The 22,083-nt window shown below is 37.3% G+C and overlaps 2 protein-coding genes across 2 annotated transcripts; one reads left to right on the forward strand and one right to left on the reverse strand.

The window, feature by feature from the left end:
* Positions 1–9,185: 9,185 nt before the first annotated feature.
* LOC123704780 (putative nuclease HARBI1) lies at positions 9,186–11,387 on the forward strand. The gene is made up of 5 exons (XM_045653279.1): positions 9,186–9,968; positions 10,063–10,331; positions 10,453–10,608; positions 10,696–10,852; positions 10,970–11,387. Exons 1-5 carry the CDS (start codon positions 9,733–9,735, stop codon positions 11,217–11,219), a joined length of 1,068 nt encoding a protein of 355 aa, XP_045509235.1. The 5' UTR covers positions 9,186–9,732; the 3' UTR covers positions 11,220–11,387.
* A 61-nt stretch (positions 11,388–11,448) lies between these two features.
* LOC123704524 lies at positions 11,449–13,636 on the reverse strand. Its single transcript, XM_045652907.1, has 4 exons — positions 13,134–13,636; positions 12,730–12,987; positions 11,958–12,312; positions 11,449–11,678 (listed from the first exon to the last, which is right to left on the reverse strand). The coding sequence occupies exons 1-4, from the start codon at positions 13,152–13,154 to the stop codon at positions 11,449–11,451; spliced, it is 864 nt and encodes a 287-aa protein (XP_045508863.1). The 5' UTR covers positions 13,155–13,636.
* Positions 13,637–22,083: the final 8,447 nt, after the last annotated feature.

A 22,083-nucleotide genomic window follows, 5' to 3' on the forward strand; every position in this document is an offset into this window, starting at 1 on the left:
ACGATATTTGCTTTTAAATCTGATATATTCGTCTGGTTTCTTTCGTGCTCTTTTCCTTTTAAGTAACTCCATAGAAATAAATCTAATGGATTGAGATCTTGGCTAATGTTATGTCCCCAAATTGGCTTATCAATTTTCGACGTTCTTGCTGTGTGCGGCGGTGTCATCTTGTTGTAACCACGTGTGCCAGCTGTTTGATGGATGTTCTCTTAGTTTTGGAATAAAATATTCGTCCATCCAGTCCTCGATGTTTGCCTAGGACCTGGGCGTGGCTCGATAACTGTTGAACCTGTTGCACGCAACTTCTGGACCCGCGTCCTAATCAAAATTTCACTCGGTGCTTCACTTTAACGAAGAATATGGTAGTGAGAACAAAATCTCCGTCGAACAGCAGTAATAAAATACGTTTCGACTGCGAAAGCGCGGTGCGCGTCAGTCCACTGCGACATCGTGACTGACCAATCCGTTGCAAAAATATTCGCGTTTCAAATCGTAAATCTGCCCCAATTCTTTCCTTAATTAAATATTTGGCTATATTCTTTTTTCACTTGGCTATATTGAATTAAGCATCTCGCTCAAACCGGCTCCGAATTTGGCCGCATTTAAGTAAGCAACTCACTAAAACGGCCTCGTGATATGGCTGCATTTATTTCAGTAACTCACTCAAACTCATTACTTGGCTATATTTAATTAAGCATCTCGCTCAAACCGGCTCCTAATTTGGGTTTGGCCGCATTTAATTAAGCAACTCACTAAAACGGCCTCGTGATATGGCTGCATTTATTTTAACAACTCTCTCAAACTCATTACTTGGCTATATTTAATTAAGCATCTCGCTCAAACCGGCTCCTAATTTGGCTGCATTTAATTAAGCAACTCACTCAAACGACCTCATTATTTGGCTGCATGTAAGTAAGCAACTCGCTCAAACCGTCTCCTAAAAATTCAAAATTCAAAAATTCAAATGAATTTATTTGCCATAAAAAAACATGGTATACAGAGATGTTAACAATTGAGTTTTCCAGGATGTTGAGCCGTTATTAACAGCATGCAAATTATTTATACAAAACAAAAGATGTCACTCAATTTTAATTTATGTAACTTAATTATAAATCATATTTTCATTTATTATTTTCATTATCATTACATTTCACACTCTGCAATTATTAACAAAGTCAACCACCACAATTAAAAATTTATATTCGAAGTAGCCTGCCATTCTGTAAAAAGAATGCTCTGCGAGGAATATCACGAGCTGCCATTTTAATTTAATAAGTGGCAGGAATCTTAACTCCTTATGTAGATGGTTAAAAATTTTGATTGACGTTGCATAGCTATTCCTGTGAAAAAGCGTAGTTTTACACAAAGGCATGCGCAAACGCGTCGGGTCTCTTGTAATGAAAAGCGAGCTATCCTCAAAAGTTGTGAATAAATTATGATAATTTGGCTGCTTTAAAATAAGCAACTCGCTCAAACCGACTCGTAATTTGGCTGCTACAATTATTGAGCAACTACAACTCGTTATTTGGCTGCATTTAAATAAGCAAATCACTTGCCTTGTTATTAGAATCGGGATCGAAACTGTATCAAATGCTTTGCGCAAGTCAAGGAATACACAAAGACATTCTATTTTGTTATCATTATCCACATGTGATGTTATAAATGATGTAAGCTTAAAGATTGCATCCTCAGTTGAATGTTAGGCATCCCTTTGATCCACAGATAAGACTAAAAACTTTTTTTTAGCACCACCGCCACTCCTTTTCGATGATTTTAGATTTTTCTTTATCTAGAAAATTGTGAGCTTAAAATATGCATATTAGTTTCTACTTCCTTTTGCGAAATATTCAGTTTCGCTGCAATATCGGCCCAAGTATATTTTATTTAAAATTTATTTTTATATTCTTTATTTGAGGCATCCCAAATATATTATGTTGCTGATAAAATTTCTATGAGTATCGAAATCTGGTCGTATAATAGGACTTAGGAGGTATACAGGGAGAATAAATGAAACTAAATTATATATTAAGGATATGAACAATGTAATTAAATGAAATACAAGTACATTTTTTTTTGTTATAACTTTTAAAAACCAAGTTTTCAGTCGGCCTTAAAATCCCTTTGTGTCTCAAATTTCGGCATATTCTTACGTGATTCCAATTTAGCATTTATGGCTCCCAATCGTGATGAGTCCTCACACAAGGATGTGGCAGTTTCTGTCGTCATCCGAACTCGAAAGTGGTTAGGTATGGCAGGGAAGACGTATAGACAATAGTTCACTCTCATCACTAAATTGAACTAATTGTTGAATTTCTTCATTAGTTTGGTGTTTCAAGATCGGAGGCTCGGTGATAGTTTTTTTGCCAATTTACAAGTAGGTCCGGTGCATGACGTTGTATGGCACTAAGTAACTCGTCATGCTTAGTTCCTAAGGAACCTGCATTGAATTAACCAACAGAGAAGTTATTCTTATACTTAATCATTGATAACAATAAAATTTAAAAATATTTGTAGGCATATATAAGTGAGTGTAACAAATAAACACATGAATAGTTGCAATATATATGATTTTTATATGTATTTAAGACGCATTTCTCCTTGCAAAGTTTTAAGAAATTCGGGCCAAGATTCTTTTAAACTTTTACATGCATCCTCTCTAGCTGACCAACGTGTCAGATTTACCCTTTTAACACTATTTACTTTTCCGATTTCAGTCATTAACTTTTGCCGGCGTTGTGTGGAGTTCACAAAAAAAAACGTAGATTTCCTGTAGCAACATGAAAAAGCGACACGCTTCTGTAGACGATTCAGCAGCCGCAGTTGCCACTAAATTCAAAGAATGGGCAGAACATGGCACAAAAAAAGCCAAAGGGGCTCGGTCACGAATTTTTGCTTGCAAGCCATTGTACATGCCAGACATATTCGCGGCATTATCATATGATTGTCCTCGGCAGTCTTCAATATTTATACCCAATGTTTCGAGTTCGAAAGTAATGGCAGAAAACATTTCTTCAGCTTTATGGAACTGACGGCAAAAACTTATCTTTCACAGGGTTTACCTGAATCTAAAACGTATCCAATGACAAGCGTAAGTTGGTCTATATGGGCTATATCTGGTGTTGAATCAATGATGAGGGAAAAATATTACGCCTTTTTTTTATCTCATCTCTAATCTGTCTCAAGACTTTATCACCCATTAAGAGAATGAACTCATCGCAAATGGTCTTTGATAAGTAACTGGTACTTTCTGATCCTTGATTGCCAAATCGTTCAATATGACGAGCTAAAAAAGGATCAAATTTTGCTAATGTATCAAGACATGTTTGAAGCTTCCGGGCTCAAAACACTGCTTTTACTTTCAGTTTTAAAAAACTGTCAATTTTTACTGGTGTTTTACTGCCTGTCGAATGATTTCTTTTTGCTGTTCTCTTTTAATTTTTGCTCTTTTCCTGTACTCAGCTCCACTAAGTCGCTTTCGTCCATCACTCATTCTAACAATTTTTGATTGAAAAACTGAAACAAAACAATATTAAGTTAAAAATTTTACACGCTTTGCTTATTAACGAATGAATCAACGTAATCACTCGAATTATATAAAGGAGAATGACCACGGGTGGTATCGGTAAAATTTTAGTTGTGCCACGTATTCGTGATATTGTTAATTCCTGTTTGTATTTATAATGATCAGGTGTATCACTATTAAGTCTTAATTATACCGGATAAATTGAAATAATAGTAAAAGTTTGTGTTTTGAAACATGTATGACCACGTACAGTGAGTGTCAAGAGACTGTACGAGCTGTATCTTGGGAACCAAGCATCGGGGGAAGGCGAGAGTGACATTTTTGGCTTCAGGGAAGAAGACTGTGTGACGCAATGGGGTTATTGCTTCGCCAGTGACGACGTACGTTTTCCATCGGTTAGCAAGACTCAATGACATTTAAACGTCAATCGACGTGGTTGCCTGGGCTAGCAAGTGCACTGCGGCACTGCTTGTCGACTCTTAGTATCGCTATAGGCAGCAGGGCCGTCATCAGAAACCTACGAGTTACTTACTTACAGCTTGTAACGTCAATCGGTGGATAAACCTAGTCTTTCGATCGAAACGCGACGTTGGTCGATCGCGATGTAGGCCCGCTCGGGTCTTGTTGGTCGGAGATGGTTGGTGGCACGAGCAACCAGTCGGTCTCTCCTCAACGACAACAGGCTGGCATATCGAGTGCGTGAGGCTCAAATAATCTCGAGGAACTTGCAGTCGCACAACATACAAGTTTTCGCTCCTTCAGGAGCCAGAACACCTCGGCCACCCACGATAGAAGCTGCTTCGCAGGTCGCTCGTGTCCTATCTCAGTGTGCAATAAACTTTAGTATCTCGCTTTTGTATACCCGTGAAGCGGGTCTCCTTACTATAGCTTTCAGTAAACACACACATGCTTTGAACTACAAGATCGAAGAGGATTAAACAAAAATACAAACACACACATTTACCAAATAACTTTATTGTAGTAACAAAATTGTTGCGTTACAGACTATCGTCTCTCGGAGGTTGTCAAGAGATCACCATAAGAAGCACTGGTAAAAGAACATTCATCTACGAACGTGCTTTGAATATTAATGACGCAGATAACAAAGACGTTAACGTGGATCGCTGCTCCAACACCGTGTAGCTTCATACACAATTTTAATTTTTTTCCCTAAGAAGCTGGATACACTCTTTGACTATCGACAGGGCAATCAGCGTGTTGTTCTCATAGGTCGCAGCAGGGAGTGACTTCGGTGGAGCCATTCGCTTTTCGTCACTGTGAAGAGAGTTCTCTACACTCGGACTTTCAGGACAGCTCGCTTCCGGCAAAATGCCAGAATTACGTTTCGGCTCAACTTTAGCCGAAGGTGTCTCATGGGACATCATCACTTTGACTTGTATCCCAGCGTTCATAGGCACCAACGATTCACTCTCGAAAAGAACGTACCGCGATGTTTGTTCCACCGTCGATTGAGGCTTAGAATCCATTTGATACGTGGCGCTATTCGGCCACAAAACACGTGCGTACAGGCCGATGTTTACAACACACTGGGAATCGTTTCGGGTTTACCCACGACCGGGGCAGAGGTTATCCAACCGCAGCTGATAATGTTTTATGAGGAAAACCCGAATGATCTAATTGTGGACGACTGTCGTTGGTCCAAACAAAGTTTATAATTAATTATTACGTTCTACCGATAAGAATGTTATTGCGTATGCGTCAATTAGAATTGTGGAGGAGTTTATAATACTTTTTCCTCATCAGTCTATTTTTGGAACGTTATGGTGGCTGAGAGCTTATGCACCAGGCGCTGAGCACACCGTCACGTAGTTACGTGCATTGCAGCGATCTTTGATGCTTTACGTGACATTCGTGCGTTACGCCAAGTTGCAGTGACTTGCATTGCATTATCAGTGCTGCCCAGAGTTACTCTTGGAAGGCAACGTCTCTTAACGTAGCTGGAAACGGTAACCACAAGTTACCTGCATCCTTCAGGTATTTCCAACGACTTTGATGCCTACATCGACTCTCACGATGCTCTGACCTACGGGATAATTGACTTGTAAACAAATGAGAACAACTTGTCGAGTAAATAAATAACTTTATTATCTTAAACCTAAAAGAACTTACTATATATCACAACGATCGAACGGTCACAGACCGTACAACGAATTTTTTGGTGAGTCTGAGATCATAACACTTGCAAGTAGCTTCGAGCAAAGTTTCATTTTTTCTTCAGCAGCTCCATGCAGTCTTTGAGCAACGAGAGGATCACGGTCGTGTGTTTCTCCGCTCGATTTCTCTGCTTCTTAAGTGTCTTGCGGAGAATTTCGTTCCTTCGCACGTCGTTTTCAGCCATCTGTTTCATGGCTCGGGCGAAATTCTGCAAACAACAGCATAGAACCAGTTTAGAGATACGGTGACGTGTTCGGGGATGAGATCGAAGCTTCAACGGGTTTGAATCGTTACCTCCAGACAAGCTGCTCGTCGCACGCCCAGCGGCACGAAGTCTAGCCCCGCCACTCGCTGCCGCTTGGCTGGTGTTTCCTTATCTGAAAAACGAAACGTTCGTTCTATCAAACAGCAGTTTCCAGCTTATCACAGCAAAACGTGATGATCGTGTAACGTGATGCTTACGGTTCTTTTTCCTTCTTTTTCGCGTCGTCTCGTAACCGGAGTCAGGTTGATTGGTCCGAGATGGAGTGGCTACGGTGGAGCTTGACGGTCATCATCGTCGATGGAAATGTGCGACGAAACCCGGCTCTGACGTGGCGCAGGCTTCGCCGCACGTTCTCCACCATCCGAAGCCGCTGTCGTTGACTTGCGTCGTTTCTGAGAGAACTTGGAAGACCTCACGGATGCGAGCTGCGATGTCGTGAGCGGTTTCAGTACCACCGAAGGTGTTTTCTTCTTTGGCGGCTCCCGCAACTCCTCGATCTTCGCGTCGGTGAACCCTTCCAAAATGTTTCGCAATTCTTCGTCTATAATAATCAAAAACATACGTTACTTTGATTTGAAAACGTTAATTGTTATGGTGGGTGATAGAGCGTGAAGATCCAACAACTTACCTGAATAAATCGAATTGCTGGAGCTCTGAGGAGGGTTCTCGAGGTTCGCCGAATGGACATCAACTTCTGTGGGCATGTCACTCGCCCTCGGCGTAGTAGTTGCTTCCTCGCTTGGTGTCTGTAACGATAAAAGACGAAACATTCAAGATTTACATTTACCAGAGTTTCAGTTTCATGAAGCTACTGACTGCAGAACGTTTATTTACCGATTTTTCCTGGACGGTACGTTGTTGCGGTGCCGGGCTGTTGTCCTCGTCGTCGCTCGAGTCGATCAGCGACAAAATCCTCCGGTCTCGATCGTTCAGCTGCGACCGATGATGGATGAAGTCTCGTGACGCAGCGCGCTCCACTTTCTGCTTCACCAACTTTTTTTGCACCGCCCATATCTACAAAAATGTTCAGTAGGTTTATCATCAACGGTTACAGAAGTATATTGCAGCTGGATAAGAACAGATTTGCTGATCGACTTACGGTCCTCGCAAGTTTCAGCGTCTTTCCGCATCGAGGTTTTGGACATTCTATTGAGACTGTCTGCCAGCTTCTCCCACGAAGCGCTTGAATGTTGTCTGTAGCCAGGCGTGTCGCATCTTTCGTTGGCGATATGAGGATTCAACTCGAGGTACCTAATCAGGTAGTTGATCTGGAAAGAAGTTGGGGCCGGCGACTGTGGACTGACTACGCTTCCTTCGATTCTAAAAAATTTACAAAATTGTCATTAAAATTGTAAATGGAGTTAAACACGAGGAAATCTGGTAGAAGCTTTAGAATTTTGCTGATAAAGAACACCTACCGTCGCGGTGATGTCGTTGGCTTCGACAACGACTGCTGCAGCTGGGACTGACTTGAAGAATCCATCGGAGAGATTGCTTGAAGAACTGTTCAGCAAAAACGTTGTGCAACCTGTGATGTTTGGATGAGACTGGCAGCACGACTATTGTTTCCTCTTTTAAATCGTAGGTTTTCAATTGAAATACGGTGGCCACAAACTGATAAGGCATTGTCGATTTTCCCCAATATACCCAGTTGACGAGTACCTACCCATTTTAGGCAGTTGAACGAACGCAATCGATAACAATAGTAATAACAATGTTTTTATTTTTGTATTGACGGTTTTGGGTATCTACGCTTCTTGGGTCTCATCTTGAGAGATTAAACTCATCATTTTCCTCAATTTTTTGGGTAGCTTGATAGATAAGCCGTTGTACTATTTTTTTTTTAAATGCGATCTTCGAGTATGGGGTAGAGCGAGGCTATGCAACTCCGCTCATGACGATTTAAATATTCTTATCTCTAATAATCGGGATCGTAGGCCGCCAATACCCCATGCGGCGACGACCATGCCGGGTGATCCCAATCGTCCTCAAAATGGACGTCGCGACCCAATCGCCCCTCGAAGAGCCACCGAATGCATAAAACATCGAAGTCCCCCTGGTTGTCCCAGGTGGGCAATTTTTCTCTTCGGAACTCGCGGTCCCAATGCTTCTCCTTGTCGGCGATGTACATCCGTTTCTACAAAGAGCAAGGAAGAAGAAAGAAAGAAAAATAATTGAACAAATTGAATTTAAAACTGGAAAAATAAAATTCTATGCGATGAAAGAACTTACCCGAAAAGCCTTCCCGTAGACACGCATGACACAATCACATACGAAGCTCATGAGTGACGGCGGATAATTAGTGCACTTCATTTTTTTTTATTATTATTTTAAATATAATAAAGAACGTTTATACCGTGCTAGATTTCGAGGCCTTGTGAGCTGGGTGTGTTTTGATCGTTTTGATCGATATTAAATTTAAATACTGACGCACATGCGCAAATAAATATTTTCCCTTTAACTGGAAGCCCATGCGTGCCAATGTGCTATTTAAAAACTGTCATCTCAGGTAATTCGTGTGTGATAATTAATAAAAATTGAACCGAATCTCCTGCCGGCAGAGCTGATTGCGCGTACGGCTGTACATTGCTGGAAAACCGCAGCAGGCGCTTGGCCGCTGATGGCGCCTCGAAGCTTTGCTGCCATTGCATCCAAGGCGCTTCACCTCTGTGTGCGAAAATGTTGTTCCGACGTCTCACAGACGTTTCCGTCGCGAGTTATGGCTAGCACGTTCTTATGGCAGAGACTGTATGGAATCGGTAATATACTAGTTGTGTCACGTGTTCGTGATATTGTTAATTCCTATTTGTATTTATAATGATCATACAATTTATCACTATTATGTCGTTATTATACCGAATAAATAAAAATAAATTTTTTTGTTTTGACACTCTATCTCTCTTGCAAGCGTCCTGCGCCATATGTAAACTGACAATTATTCTTATGACTCAAAACGGGACGTCTATACATAATATACCTATGCATGTATGTATGGACCATACATATTACTAATATTGTAAATCTAATATAGATATACCCCAGTGGGAAGGTTAACAATAAAAATAAACAGAACTTTTTAACCTTCTTTTTTTTGTTATTATGTTTATTTATTTATTTATGTACAGGTACCTTACAGCTAATCTTACACTAGATATAAACATTAACATTTCAATACGCCAATTAAAAGGTACACCAATAACAATCATAATACTGTGAGTGAGCAAAGTAAAGATAAGATATTAACAATTACAAACCCTATATTATATATATGAGGGGTACAGAATCAAAGGCAGCTATATCCACCTAGGCATTTTTTTCATAAAGCAGAAAAAACGTCTTATTTTATTTTTACTGTAGAAATACGTGTAAAAAAAGCCTTAAAAAAAGTATTAGGAATGTTGGTACCACTGAACAACACACACCCATAAACCAATCCAAATTAAAACTTTTACGCGATAATTTTAAAATCACTTACGGCCGCTTTCTATATTGAATCTCAATCCCTAATTTGCTGGTCGAGATTGATATTTCAATCCATTTTCTACTTTTAGTATTTCAATAACCGATCGATGGATCGCTAACTCGATCTTTTTTTTCAATCCATCTTTGGGAGGGCCGATCGGGTTTTTAGATTGGTATTTGTATGAAAGTGAGAGTATGGTGTTTTCTTTAACCGATCTCTGATTTTGACAAATCGATTTTTGAACGTTATAGATCTTTATTTGTGATCCTCCAATTTTGACCGATTGTATTGATAAAAGGCGTGAAAATGGAAATATTTTCAAGTGATAGTGATAGTGATCTTGAATTATTAGCTCAGCTGTCGGATTGGGATAGTAGCGACAGCGAACAAGAGAGAGCTGTGTCCTCAAAAACTTTTCGACGAATAAACTTCATGGCAAGTTTAACTGACGCAGAGTTTACATTCAGATTCAGAATGAACAAAGCCTCAGTAGAATCTGTCTTTAATGAAATAATGCCCTATATCAAAGTGAAATCAAGACGGTAAGAAATTTATTTGTTTGCTCAAATTGCTTCAAAATGTATATAAACATAACCTAAAAATTGGATACATAACTAAAGTACCTATCATTTTCAGGAATAATGGTATACCACCATTGCATCAACTTTTATTGGCACTTCGATTTTATGCATTGGGTACAATGCTTAATTCAGTGGCCGACTTTGCTGGAGTATCCTTATCATCAGCTTGTAGAATAGTGGCAGATATATCTGCTGCTATCGCTAGATTGTATAACAAATATATTTTTCTGCATTCTAGAACTACAGATAAATTTTATAACATAGCTCAATTTCCTAGAGTATGTGGTGCTATTGACTGTACACATGTACACATTCAGTCTCCATGTAGGTATACAAGTACTGATTTGTTATCAATAAAAAATTTGCAATTTACTTAATTACTATTTGTTTAGAAAGTTGCCATACATTTGCTACAACAAATAAAATAAAATATTATGTATTTCAGGTTCAACAATAGGAGAGGAATATAGAAATAGGAAAGGATACTTTTCAATCAATGTCCAAGCCGTTTGTGATGCAGACCTTAAATTAATGAATGTTGTTGCTCGGTGGCCTGGTTCTGCTCATGATGCTACAATTTTTAATCAGTCAGTATTAAAAGGTAAGTAATATTGGGTTTATTGCCCTTTTAAATGTTATTAACATTTAAAATAATATGAATTTCTAATGTATCTAACTCTTATTACAGCCCAGTGTGAAGATGGTATTCTAGGAAATCGCTGGTTGCTCGGGGACAGTGCCTATCCAAACCGGCCTTACTTGCTCACACCTTTGTTAAACCCAGCAACTGCCCAGGAAATAAACTACAATGAGGCCCAGATAAAAACTAGAAACACAATTGAAAGGTAAAATCACCATTTTATAAAGCTTTCACTATACTAGAGATTATAAAAATTAAGTACCTACCTATTCATTTACTTTTTATTAACCAAGTTTATAAAAAAATGTATTTGTTTGTTTAGGACATTTGGAGTCTGGAAACGTCGCTTCCCAGTAATATCCTTGACCATGCGGTTGTCATTATATAACATACAAACAGTTATAATTGCTACAGCTGTTCTTCACAATATCTGCAGAAATTATAACATTGAAGAAGTACCCCCTGAAGTAGAAATGCCAGACGATAATGAAACTACTGTGATATCAGAGAATTCGGACAGTATTGAAAATGATATCAGAAATAGACAAGGACTGATTTCTAATTATTTTTAAAACTTATTACCTACCTATTTATTTTACAAAAATATGAATAGTCTGTCTTGAGATAATTTGTAAATTCCTTTGATTAGATTTTTATCATTAACATTTTGTCTTTATTATCATACCTTTTATTAGCTTCAAATTATTAAACAATGATAATTTCAATAAAACATTAATTTTTCAAAATAGTTTATTTAGTTACATACCTACATAAAATATATTTACACGAAATTATATAATTTTAAAAATCCTCACCCTTCAGCTTCCTTATTTCTAATTTTAATTTTTCATTTTCTAACTCTAATTTTTCATTTACTAGCGTTAAGTTTTTATTCTGTAATAATAAAGTTTCATTCTTCTCTCTCATTTTAGTTTCTAACATTTGTTTTTTAATGTTATAATACTCTGCCAATGCCTTGTTTCGAGCTTGACACCCGTTGTCTGGCTTCAGTAGCTTCCGCTTAACACCACCTGTAAAACAAAAATGCATTAAATATAGGAAAACATAATGTTTAAAATTTCATCAAAATTCTTTTAGTAGTTTTTGCATGGAAAAGTATCAAATCTCCATCCTCACAAACTTTAATGTTTATTCATCTTCACAATCTTCATGTAGGTACCTAACATATATGTTCCAGGTCATAGTCTACCTGTGTGCCAAAATTTTATCCATATTGGTTGAGCCAATAAAGCATTATTGTGTAACAAACATGCAAAGTATCACATTATTATTATGTAATAGGATATTACCACTAGTTTTGAAATTCCTTTTTTCAATGGAATGGATATTGGGCGTACCCAGCGACACCAACTCATCCCCAATGCCATTGGCTGGCACTTCATTGCCCATGGACACAGATGTATAATCCATGGACGGCGTAGGATTTTCCACAGGCAATGGAGTGTCAATCAATAGCATTGGATGATCAGCTGGCACAATATAAGCTGTCCCAACACTCCCATCACCATCACTATCACCAATAAGTTGGGGCTCAGCATCACCACCAAACCTCACTGTGAGACCCTCTCCAGTGCTGCCCAGTAATGCTGCTACCCTGTCCAGGATCTCATCTGGAGGAAAGTACCCTGGTGGCCCACCTCCAGTCTGGAACATAATTTGACATAATCATTAATTATATATTTAAAAAAATTCCTCATCAACATGTTCTGGACTACCATTTACAGTACCTACTTAACTATAAGTAAAATATAACATAACATCATGCCCTGTATTCCCCAACAGGTTGAGCAGCGGTAGCACACCCTGGCACACCCACATTTTGCCAGTTATGTTTTAAGGCAAGCCTATTGCCATCTACCGGGCACATATTCAGACTCCGGGCAGCTACTGAGAAATTCCTAATGTTAAAACTTAAAAACACTGCCCAACCTGAAAATACTGACTAATACCTCATGCTCAGCAGTCGCTTACAACCACTAGTCTAGTTATTAGACTAACAAGCAGGCAAGGCTAGTCCAAGTTTTGTATTTTTAGGGTTTATCTATTTTAAACTTAATTTACCTTTATCCGTTCCATCCGCATGAGACCAATGCGCTTTCGCGAATTCTTTTTCAAGTTTTCCCACTTAAGACGCAGTTGTTGTGGTGTACGGCGACAGGTGCCTATATTTGCATTGAAGACCCCTGCAATCCGTGTCCATTCTTCTATCTTCATTTTATTACTGGTGGCATTGGTCTTCTTGTTATACAATATCTTGCTCCCCTCAATTAAGGAGAGCAGCCCTTTCGTCTCTTCCTTCGAAAGAGGTTTAGTTTTACTCTACAAACAAATAAAATAAAACTTAGTAAGTTTTGTACGAAATGGCGCGAAATACCGCGCCACGCGTTTATCTTTTACATAGAAAATTATACATTTGTGGACGTGAATGTTTATTGCACGTATATTTAGTATAATTATTTACTTACAGTTTCTGCCTCTGACTCCATTTTTTATTTAACTTTCTTCTTTCCAAGGAACAAACAAACTTGAGACTATAATAATATAATTTAAGTTAATTTTGCCAATGTCAAACTGACTGACTGACGTTTGCGATTGACTGACGTTCCGTTCCTCTTCAACAAAACGTATGTTACTAATCTAACGTTAACGTTATAGTACTTTACCGCTGCAACTTTGCAATCAATTATTATTATTACTGTGTATGCAATTTCTTGTGATTATACATAAAATAGATTAGCTATAAGAAAGCAAACACCATTTTACTCATTAACAATTGCTGATGTTCTTTTACTGCAAATGCGTAAAACAAAACGTTAAGGAGGGCGCAAATTTATGACCAATCCCTTTTTTCTAATGGATTTGGAGACGAGATCGGCTTATTGAAATGCAGATTCAACATCAATCGACGGATCGGATAAAATCTGGATCAATAGAAATCTAAGATTCACGATCGAATATTGAAAGCGGCCGATAGCTGTAACTAGTTTGATAACCATCCGGTCGTTTCCGTAGCGATGTCTCGCTCACACTCATAGCACATTTGTAATTTCCTACCTGTTCACTCTAGGAATGTAGGGTCGGATCCGCTTCCTGGAATGGGACGGCTTTCGCAAGGTCTTTGTTTTTTTATGAGATTTGTAAAAAAGAATTCATGTTAGGTCAGCAAATTTGGTGTCATTTTGTAGCTAACATAACTAACTAATTAAATAAAATAAAAAAATACCATCATAAGGGGCTATTTTTTTTGATTATGTGCAGAAATGTATTTTTTTTCGGAATTTTTTATGTTTTTTTGCGGTTTTCGAATTTTTTAAAGTATGTTTCATCACTCTTATCAATTAAATTTGTTTAGTGGTCCCTAGAATAACTTGTTATTGTTCAAATAAAACCAAATTTAGTATTTTGTGACACTCACTTTCGAAGTTATTACAATTTTCATAAATTCACTATCCGAATTGATAGGTAAAGATTAAAATGGCGGCCATTTTGAGGGGGGTGAGGTAGGGGACTGTAGAGGGGTTGAATTGTCGATAAAAATACCTGGAGAATAGCCCTTCAAATATCGGTATGTCATGTCCGGACACACTGTATATCGTATTGATACTTTATGATTTGACAGATAATATTCATGCTCTAAAAATTAATTTATTTTTCAAATCTAATTCAATCATCTTACATTTCTAGATAAATACTAATTAATATACATAATTTTTAATAAATCAAACAACCATTCAAAATTTTTATATTATTTATTAATCAAACCAATTGTACGCGCCGCCGCTAGTAAGTAGCTTTAGAAATTAGTAACCATATTACTTGATCTGTGTTAGTAACGAAATAAACGTTATCAAGATTAGACGTGCGTTTTACTTAATCAAGTTTTACCAAGCAAAAGTGAACCTTATTGCCTCAACATATGGTCCTTCGAGCCGGATAGAATCAATGAGCGTTAATGCTAATTACATCGACGAACCGGTTTCTACGGAAGGATTCTATTGAGTGACAAGTTACAGATTATTGTTATTTACTTTACACGTTTATTCGTTACTCGTACAATATTGATAAAAGACTAAACATGAGTGGTGTCGAGCAGTTACTGGCCTTATTGGAGGATACGGCTTTATTGTTACAAAAGGCGCAAACTAATTTAAAAAAGTGTCCAAAACAACGACTGACGAAGGGGTACGTGGAAGCCCGCTTACAAAGTATTGAGGAGTATTGGAACACTTTTAAAGAGGCTCACAATAGTTTGGTGAGAACAGTGCCTAAAGAAAAGAAATCTGAAATATCGTATTTTGTGAACGAAGATTTTTTTGTATTTGAAGATCTTTATTTATGCATCAAGGCCGATCTAAAAGATCTTTTAATAAACGCTAATAAGAGTCCTGCCTATGGAACAAGTTTGGAAGTAGCAAATAACGCGAACGAGCAGTTAAAGCTGCCTAAAATCTTGCTACCGACATTTTCGGGCTCATATGAAGATTGGCCCTCGTATAGAGACATGTTTCAGTCATTGGTGCATAATAACTCCGCGCTTGGGGATGTACAAAAATTATATTACTTAAAGAGTAGCTTAACTGGTGAAGCTGAAAATATATTAAAACATGTTCAGATAACACAGGCGAATTATGAGCAATCCTGGAATTTATTAAATAAACGATTTGGAAATAAAAAAATGATGGTTAATTCAATATTAAAAAGATTATTTAATCAAAAGAAAATGAGCTCACAAAATTATAAATTAATAAAGAACTTACTGGACACTACCACAGAGTGCCTTAATAGTTTAAAAAACATAAACATAATCACAGACTCTTGGGATCCTTTAATTATATTTCTGGTTGTACAGAAATTGGACCCAGAGTCACATAAGGATTGGGAAGAGTATGTCCAGAATGATACCGACAAATTACCAAGTTGGGAACAATTACAACAGTTTTTACAATTAAAATTTCGTACTTTGGAGTTATTATCGCCATCGACATCTAAAGAAAGGTCATTCCATATAGCGACGCCCGCAGTGCAATTTAAACCCTGTCCAAAATGTCAACTAGAACATGCTTTATGCCACTGTAAAGAATTTATATCACTTACACCACAACAAAAGAATGAGTTTGTTCGTTCCAATAATATTTGCTTTAATTGTTTATGCAGTGGGCATATGGTGAGCAAATGTCGTTTGCGGGTTTCTTGTAAGGTATGTCAACGGCGTCATCATTCTTTGTTGCATCAGTCAATGGCCGGGGTCAAACCCAGCAACATAGAATCGCACTTTAATCAGGTGGAGGATGAGATAGACGAAGAACAGCAGGAGCAACACTTGGAGGAACAGGTTAACACTATCTCTTCTTTCGTAGCAACCAAACAAGGTTCTGCTCTGCTAGCTACTGCTCTTGTCCCTGTTACAGATGGCGCCGGCAGAATAACTGTACTCCGCACGCTAATAGACCAAGGCTCACAAGCGAACTTTATAAGCGAACGAGCTGCTCAACTGCTTAAAGTTAAACGTAAACCATTGGCTATAGATGTAAGTATTACGGGAATAGGATCTACACAAACTAAGGTAAAACACACGGTGGGATTAGAGCTTTTATCAAGATATGACGACAAGTTCAAACTGTTCATTGATGCATATGTCATTTCTACTACTCGTTTAACAAATGTATTACCATCCAAACATTTGATAGACAGTGAAAATTCATGGTCACATCTTCAAGGTCTTGTATTAGCCGACACTACATACAATATACCTGGACGGATTGATATGCTGCTGGGCGTAACCACATATGCACAAATAATCAAGGAACCTTTGATCAAGGGTCCTCCTGGTTCACCATGCGCACAAGAAACAAGCTTGGGATGGATATTATTCGGTTCCGTGTTAGACAATACGGAAATGAAATCTAATAATGAAATGCTAGTTATGCACCATCGTATAGATGTGGATGAAATGTTGCAAAGGTTGTGGGAGCTGGATCCTGAAACAAACAAAAAATTAAGCATAGAAGAAGAAACATGTGAACGAACATATAAAGATACATATACAAGGACAGCGGAAGGAAGATATGTTGTAAAATTACCTGTAAAACACGAACCCCCACGAGCAACACAAGGTGATACCCGTGATATTTCAATTTTCAGATTTAAGCAATTAGAATCCAAATTTGTCAAATCCCCGGATTTAAAGAGAGAGTATATAAATGTGATTAATGAATATTTAAAGTTAAACCACATGGAAGAAGTTCCAGAAAGCGAAATTAATAACCCATCTATTTACTTACCGCATCATGCAGTTATTAGAGAAGCAAGTGATACCACAAAGGTTAGAGTAGTTTTCAACGCGTCTGCAACAGGCAAAAATAATATATCGCTCAATGATGACTTACTTGTTGGTCCACTGCTACAAGAAGATATGAGATCCTTGATTATGAGATGGCGACTTCGGAAAATTGCCTTTGTCGCAGACATAGAAAAAATGTATAGGCAAATATTAATAAAAACAGAGGACGCTGACTATCAAAGAATTGTATGGAGGAATAGCATTGATGAACCTATAAAGGATTATCGTTTATTGACAGTTACTTTCGGCACAGCATCGGCACCTTATCTTGCTGTAAAAACTCTTCACCAAATTGCTAACGATGAAGGAAAAGGCTATCCTGCGGCTGCTAATGTAATAAAAAATGATTTTTTTATGGATGATTTACTATCCGGTCAGGATTCGGTGGAAGATGCTACAAAAATAGCGAAACAAATTTCAAATATACTTAGTAGAGGAGGAATGAAATTACAGAAATGGTCATCAAATAATAAGGATTTTTTGAAAAACTTTTCTTCCGATGAACTAAGCTCTCGCCTGAGTATAGATTTTAAGTTTGAAGGAACAGTAAAGACGTTAGGGCTATCATGGAATGTGGTCGATGATACTTTACATTATTATGCTGACTTACCTGCGTCACCAGCAAACATAACCAAAAGAACTATACTCTCGGAGATTCAACGCTTGTTTGATCCTCTCGGTTGGTTAACTCCTGTACTCCTGCCTGCCAAAATAATAATTCAAAAATTGTGGTTGATGAGAATTTCTTGGGATGAAGAAGTAGTACCTGAAATAAAAGAAGATTGGTTAAAGATTAAAGAAAGTTTAAGAAATATAAAAGATATAAAAATAAATAGATGGTTATACAGTCATACTAAAAATATGTCTGATGTTACAGTGCATGGATTTTGCGATGCTTCTTCAAAAGCATATGGCGCAGTAGCTTACCTGAGAGTCAAAGTAGAAAATAATTCATATGTTACAGGCATTATAGCTGCGAAGAGTCGCGTTGCACCGGTTAAACCTGTATCCCTGCCTCGTTTAGAACTATGTGGCGCTGTTTTACTTGCCAAATTATTAAAACAAATAAGTGACGCTACACACATACCAACCGATCGGATATATGGTTGGACAGATTCAACCGTAGTTTTGTCCTGGCTTCAAGGAGATCTTTCTCGATGGCAAACCTTTGTACGGAATCGGGTTGCAACTATATTAGAAACTATAGGAAATAAATGGTACCACGTACCTTCTGTAGAAAATCCTGCCGATGTTGCTTCACGTGGAATGTTATTACCTGAACTTAAAAATTGTAAATTATGGTGGGAAGGTCCAAAATGGCTACGAGATGAGCAGCTTTCTTTGAAAAATTTCGTTTATAACACCAACCTAGAAAAAAGGAAAAATATTATAGCAAATACAAAAATAGTAGATGAGGCACATTGGTCAAATAAATTTAAAAAATTTAATAACTTATATGAATTACTGAGAGCAATAGTCTATTGCACACGGTTTCTGAATGTAAGGAAAATTAAAGAAGTTAAGGCTATAACTACAAATGATCTACATGACAGTTTAAACAAATGTGTAAGATTAGACCAAAGGGAATCTTTTTCAGTAGAAATAGAAGATTTAAAACAAAAGAAAGAAATAAAACGCAACAGTTGTATTAAAAATCTTAATCCTTACCTGGACGCTGAAAATATTCTCAGGGTGGGCGGCAGACTCAGGCATGCCCATCTTGTAGAAATCGAGAAACATCCCATGATTTTAAGCAATAAGAGCTGTTTAACTACTTTAATAATAGCTGATGCACACAAAAAGACGCTACACGGTGGTACACAATTGACTATAAATTATATAAGAAGCCGTTTTTGGATTATTAAAATTAAATCACTTGTTTCATCATATATCAATAAATGCTTTATATGTGCGAGACTTAAAGCAAAACCCAGATTACAAATTATGGGAGACTTACCTGAGATGAGGGTGACTCCGTCACGGCCATTTTTACATTCCGGCGTAGATTTTGCTGGTCCACTGCAAATTTTAACTTCAAGGGGTAGAGGGTCCAAAACCAATAAGGCATACATTTGCATATTTGTATGTATGTCTACAAAAGCAGTTCATTTGGAATTAGTTGGGGATTTAAGCACTGATTCTTTCTTAGGCGCGTTAAAACGTTTTGTAGCTCGAAGGGGAAGATGTAGCCACATTTGGAGCGATCAAGGCACTAATTTTGTAGGTGCCAACAAGGAATTGTTGGAGCTGTTCCAACAGGCTAATTTACAAATACCAGGCCATCTACCAGCTACTTTAGCAGAAGATGGCATACAATGGCACTTCAATCCACCTTACAGTCCAAATTTTGGAGGCTTATGGGAAGCGGGGGTGAAATCCATCAAATATCACTTGCGAAGAATTTTAGATAAGCATCTAACTTTCGAAGAGATGACAACATTGCTGTGCCAGATAGAAGCATGCTTAAATTCCAGACCGTTGTGTCCAATCGACAATACAGATACCGATAATTTGAATATTCTTACACCTGGTCACTTTCTCATTGGTGAAGCCCCATTCAATATACCAGAACCAGATTTGAGAGACATAAACCTTAACAGACTTTCACGATGGCAGTATGCACAGAGGTTACTACAAGACTTTTGGAAGAAATGGCAAACAGAATATTTGTCACGTCTACAGCAACGACCCAAATGGTTAAAACGACAAGATGAATTCAAAGTGGGAGATGTGGTCCTGGTTGTGGAAGAACATTTACCTCCTGGTAAATGGGCTTTAGGTCGTATCCTAGAAAAACATTCGGGAGCAGACGGGATATGTCGGGTGTATTCTTTAAAATGCCGCGGAAAATTGATGAAGCGATCAATTTCCAAATTATGCCCATTACCTATAAATAATGACTTGGATTTTTAAATATTAGTTGCCTAGTTAAATTATAAAAAACAAAATGTTATTACGTAATTAATCTAAATGTACAATGTTTAGATAATAACAGCTACTGATTGTTGATTTATATAACTTAATTTTAAAATCCTTTTGTTGTTTGTGTATTTGAAGAATGCATGTTTAAGTTTATATTCGATAATAGTATGTAATGCAAAACGTTTAGCAAAATGTTAGCCAATTAAGATAAAACCTAGTTACCTATAGGTTTTGGTGGGCGGTATGTACGCGCCGCCGCTAGTAAGTAGCTTTAGAAATTAGTAACCATATTACTTGATCTGTGTTAGTAACGAAATAAACGTTATCAAGATTAGACGTGCGTTTTACTTAATCAAGTTTTACCAAGCAAAAGTGAACCTTATTGCCTCAACACCAATATTTATCTGATACAGACATAAGAAAAACTCTTTGATTTACGTGCTCGGCTGTAAGCCTACTTCTGTTGTTGGGTACTGCGAGATTTACAGCAGATGCCACTCTTTCGGAGGAAACCGAGGACGCAGGCGATATAAAGTACTTAAGAATAGTGTTGCCCAAGTTCAGTCTTGGTCTTGTTCTTGCGTTTTTGCAAGACCAAGACCTAGAACAAGACCGCGTATTTTTAGCAAGACCAAGACCAAGACTGACCATGCAAGACTTGAGCAAGAACAAGACATAGCCTGCAAGACTCTTGCGTCTTGCAGCAGGACTTAGCGCTATTTCACTGAGTAGTTAGGTGTAACAGTTCGATGTATTATAGGTAGGTACGCTTAGGAATTCTATGAGACGCAAAAAACTGTATCAAAGAATATGAAAAACTGGACCTATGCGCATTACGATTTACTACTAATAGGTACCATAAACATAGCGAATAAAAAAATATCTATTAAAATCAAACTGAGTGCATGTATAGTTATGTTTTAACCATCGGCACTTTGATAATGCGGCATCAAAGGTTTTGTACTTCTCAAAGAAATTTGCCGCTTTTCGGAAGTACATGGTTATGATACACGCGCCGGCGGCTTCTTTTGAAATCTAAAACAATCGTTGCCGCCACGCCGAAATCATAACATTTGACATTATTTGATTGCCGCCATAGGGCGTAGGTATACTCGTGCAAAATGCAAAATAATTTCGAATTTTTTTAAGAGTACCTACAGGTGTTCCAAAGAATAAATAAGTTTCAGAGTGCTTAGAATGAAAATGAATACATTATACTGATCACGCAAGTAGTATTATGATTAGGATAAAATGGTAAGGATAGGTAGGTAGTAGATGTCATATTAATTCATTCTAGTAAGTATATATCGTCACTGGAAAGCCAATACTACTGAAGCGCCAAAAGGCCTTTTTACAGTAGATCAATTCAAAGTTTTTTTTTCCACAAAACCAGACATAACTTTTTTTCTGATTTATGCATCGAAAAATGCTTAAGGAGAAAAAGTTTTGTGACATTATTACGCATCTAATAAAAATAAAACCTTCTGCATACTTATTTTAATTCAGGAAATAGCTGTCGCTTTAGTACTTTTACTTTATGAAGTTAGTAAACAGAAAGTACTTAATCTGTGAAATATATTTGGGGTGCGGTGTCAAAAAATACTAACAGCGCAGGTTTGTTAAATTGTACTAACGCAAATATTACTAACGTGCATTGCGGATTAATAATGTCTGAGGGTATTATTACTGAACGTTCTAATATGTCACTTATACCGTACGTTAAAACGATTTATATTATAGTAAGTTAGTACTATTGTGTCATAAAAAAAAACTAATGTATGAAAATATGATTTAAATTTAAATCTATTTTACTTATGGCGCAGTTGACATTAAGTAAATTAGACAAGTGGCAACAAAATAACTCAATCCTGTTTATTAGCAGTCGCGCGAGGTCTCATCCAGGTAGTTCTAGGTATATCTACGCTAAAAAAACCATAATAGGTTAATCACATAATATCGCAAAAAAATATAATGGTTTTAAAACAAAATGTACACAGTTTCGTAATAATCTTTATTGAAAAAAAAAACGTTATTTTAATCAGTCTTGTCTTAAACTTCTTATTAAATAATTATTACTTGATAAAAAAAAAAACTTAAACAATGTCATTTAAAGTAAAATATAATAATCACAAATGTTAGCTTTATTTGGTATC

Source organism: Colias croceus, chromosome 30 (genome assembly GCF_905220415.1).
Source record: "Colias croceus chromosome 30, ilColCroc2.1".
NCBI classification, from domain to species: domain Eukaryota; kingdom Metazoa; phylum Arthropoda; class Insecta; order Lepidoptera; family Pieridae; genus Colias; species Colias croceus.

Coding starts and splice junctions, on each gene's coding strand:
- LOC123704524 (XM_045652907.1), bottom strand. CDS start 13,154: ATGGAGTCAGAGGCAGAAACT. Junction 12,988..13,133: donor TGGAGTCAGAGGCAGAAACT/GTAAGTAAATAA, acceptor ATTTGTTTGTAG/AGTAAAACTAAACCTCTTTC. Junction 11,679..11,957: donor AAGGAATTTCAAAACTAGTG/GTAATATCCTAT, acceptor TTTGTTTTACAG/GTGGTGTTAAGCGGAAGCTA.
- LOC123704780 (XM_045653279.1), top strand. CDS start 9,733: ATGGAAATATTTTCAAGTGATAGTGATAGTGATCTTGAATTATTAGCT. Junction 9,969..10,062: donor ATCAAAGTGAAATCAAGACG/GTAAGAAATTTA, acceptor TATCATTTTCAG/GAATAATGGTATACCACCAT. Junction 10,853..10,969: donor ACTAGAAACACAATTGAAAG/GTAAAATCACCA, acceptor TTGTTTGTTTAG/GACATTTGGAGTCTGGAAAC.